This window comes from Triticum dicoccoides, chromosome 5A (assembly GCF_002162155.2).
Source record: "Triticum dicoccoides isolate Atlit2015 ecotype Zavitan chromosome 5A, WEW_v2.0, whole genome shotgun sequence".
NCBI lineage: Eukaryota > Viridiplantae > Streptophyta > Magnoliopsida > Poales > Poaceae > Triticum > Triticum dicoccoides.
In genome coordinates this window covers 696423809-696426899 of record NC_041388.1, presented here as the reverse complement: position 1 = coordinate 696426899, position 3091 = coordinate 696423809, and the positions used below count along the sequence as shown (strand labels likewise).

Below are 3091 nucleotides of genomic sequence, written 5' to 3'. Positions count from 1 at the left end.
GCCTGGCTGCTCTATGATGCGGGAGGGGAAGATAGAAGGAAATAACTTTATTGCTTATCCCTAAAGGGTGCTAACTATCTGATATATAAAGGCCCCATGGGCTAATAACAAACTAGAAACCTATACGAAATAAACTAGTCTAGGAACTAATGTGCCCGGATCAGGACTCCTGTCCAGCCTGCGCCTTGCCTGATGCGGCCGTCGGCTGCTCCTGGCCGCGCGGCCCACGTCTGTAAGACGTGCCCCACATGACAATGTCTGCCCTAGGTGCGTTGTTTGGCAAGAATGCACTGTTGTGAAAGCTTCCAAGAATTGCCTGAAAGAAGCATATTAAATAAGTTATGTGCTGTTATCACTTTGTCTGTTTCATGTAGGCATATAACAAAGGGCTGAAATAGAAGAACACGGTTTCTTATATTCTTGAAAGAAGCAAATCTATTTTGTAGCAGATAACACTTGCTCATTAACATATTTCTCCTAGAAGAACGCGGTTTCTTATATTCTTGAAAGAAGCAAATCTATTTTGTAGCAGATAACACTTGCTCATTAACATATTTCTCCTACGACAAATATGGAGGAAGTTTGAACACTAAATAACTGTTTACAGCAATGAAATGAACATTTTTACACGTTCTAACATCTTTACATACCTGGACAGGAGTTTCAGCTATGAGAGGTCCAGCTATAATGCCACTGATCACAAAACTATTGACAGAAGCAAGGGTAATACGCAGAGATCGATGGTCATTAGATGTCAAAATGGATCCAGAAAGCCGGATGATTTCTAAAGGACCCTGCAGAAATTGAATTAAGAGTTATGGAAACCAAATTTCAATGGATGAATAGAACTCATAAGAAAACTGTGCTCACACGGAAACATGGACCTCTGTAATCACAAATACTCCCTCCGTTCCGAATTACTTGTCGCAGGTTTGGATGTATCTAGATGTATTTTAGTTCTAGATGCATCCATTTCTGCGACGAATAATTTGGAATGGAGGGAGTATAACTGAGACAAAAACTGCAACGTTCCCCACAGGCCTTCTTCATGTAATTTGACACTGACACTTGTTCAAAACAATCACTTGACCCACATTTCCATCTTTAGAATTTCATGCTAATGATGTTTGAGATGTTGAATAACTGTAAAAAGAATATGTTAAATCTTGAGGAGCTAAGGTCAAACCTTGTGATTTAGAATGACACCAGATGGCTGGAGTAGAACTGCTTCCCTAACAGACCCAAGAGCTGAAAGAATGCAGATGGCCTTCGAATTCAGCTGTGAGACCGCCATGACCCTTGATATGATATCCTGCAGAACAATTTTCAGATGATGAAATTTCTTGCCACATTTAATTGGAGAGAGTATGTTCAGTGACCAAACATTGCCCCTCTGTTATGAGGTTCATCCAAATGTTAAGACCTTTGCATATCATGTATATAGAAACAGGGGGGTTTCACAGCAAAAGGAAACCCACGGGCTAAGACAAACACATGTTCTTCTGTGCAGTGTTCTGGCCCTATTGACCATTATATTCTCTTTCCTTCTAGAGATATGACTGTATAACTTGTGCCAAATTAAAATAAAGATTCACTTGTGCTGAAATTGGGTACTGACTTCACCCCATCCAACTTGTCATCAGTGTTTGGTTCAGCTAATAGGTTCATTTGCATCAATAGGTTAAAACAGTAAGCATTGGCCTCGTTTGCAATTTTACGTCAAAGCAATAATAAACTTCTAAAGATTAGCCTTTTTTTGAAGATTACAGATCGCGACCGAGGTCCTATGCTGCAATAGAAGTCCAACTAAGCTGCAACTAGAGCAATGAACAGCTCATAGTGCCACACACAACACTCTGCACATGCTCCCTCCGTTCACAAAAATTAAGATGTTTTGGATATTTCAATATGGACCACATACATACTGAAATGAGTGAACAAACACACTAAAACGTGTCTATATACATCCGATTCAGAAAAAAGGTTAGAGCATCTTCTGTTTGTGAACTGCGGGAGTGGTTTCTATGGACGGTTGCACATTCCAAGGCTCTTTAACAAGAATTTCTTCTCCATTGAGGGGCATAGGAAATCAAGACAAGCTCTCTGCACACAATTTCCATTGAGGGGGCGGCGAAAGCGAGCCTTTGCATCATCGAAATGAAACATATGTGGCTTGTTTGGGTTCAGAGTATCAGCAGGGCATAGTCATTCAGAGCTTTTTGGTTCAGTTGTAATTGTACATGAATGAACAGAGAGTCGAGCAGCATACCTCTCCCGCAGCAACGGTGAGCACGTGCGGCTGGAGCCCGCCCAAGTCCCCTTGCCCTGTCCACGGCCACAAGCGAGGATGTCAGCAAACACTAGGAGGTCAAGCATCCATGAGCATGCATCGGGACGAGAAGGCTCACCGTGGGCGGTCGGCGCCGGATTCGGCCGCGCAGCCGGCGAGGGCGCGAACCCCGGCGGCGGCCCGAGCCCCGGCGTTGGCGGCAGGCAGGCGACCTTGCGGGGGCGCCCGCGGCGCCTCTTCTCCGCCGGAGGCGGCAGCGGCGCCCGCGGCGGGGGAGGGGGAGGGTAGACGGGGCGGGGGATCGGCTCGGCGAGCCGCGGCGGCGGGGCGACGCGGGTGCGCATGGCCCACACGATGGGCGACGGGCCCCGCAGCCTGTGCAGGCCCGTCGGCGCCTCCATTGGCCGCGTCTGGGAGGCGGCCTGAGGCCTAGAGGCAGCCGACGGCGGCGGCGGCGGCGGAGGAGGAGACGGCGAGGAGGTGGCTGCCACAGAGTCCTCCCCGGTTGACACCGCCGCTTCCGTTTCTTTCATTTTTTAAAATATTCGTGCTGATGTTGAAGTTTGTTCCGCTTATTGGAACTTGTTTGGGATTTATTCTATTTTAGTATAAGAGATGCATATACCAAGAAGGGTATAAATGCTTGATCCATTATATTTATACAAATATAAATGCCACGCGTTTTCTGTTTTCTTCCCGAGAAAGGGTCTCAAAGGATCCGGAAGCGGCGGTACACGGCAGTTTGCGTCATGTCCTAAAAGAAACTTTTATACAAATATAAATGTCCCACTTTTTCCTTTT

General features: G+C 46.2%; 1 protein-coding gene across 1 annotated transcript; it reads right to left on the bottom strand.

Annotated features, from left to right (window-relative positions):
- On the bottom strand, window positions 1–2823 carry LOC119300492 (AT-hook motif nuclear-localized protein 9-like). Its single transcript, XM_037577433.1, has 5 exons — window positions 2409–2823; window positions 2270–2325; window positions 1187–1312; window positions 651–794; window positions 1–316 (listed from the first exon to the last, which is right to left on the bottom strand). Exons 1-5 carry the CDS (start codon window positions 2821–2823, stop codon window positions 161–163), a joined length of 897 nt encoding a protein of 298 aa, XP_037433330.1. The 3' UTR covers window positions 1–160.
- Window positions 2824–3091: the final 268 nt, after the last annotated feature.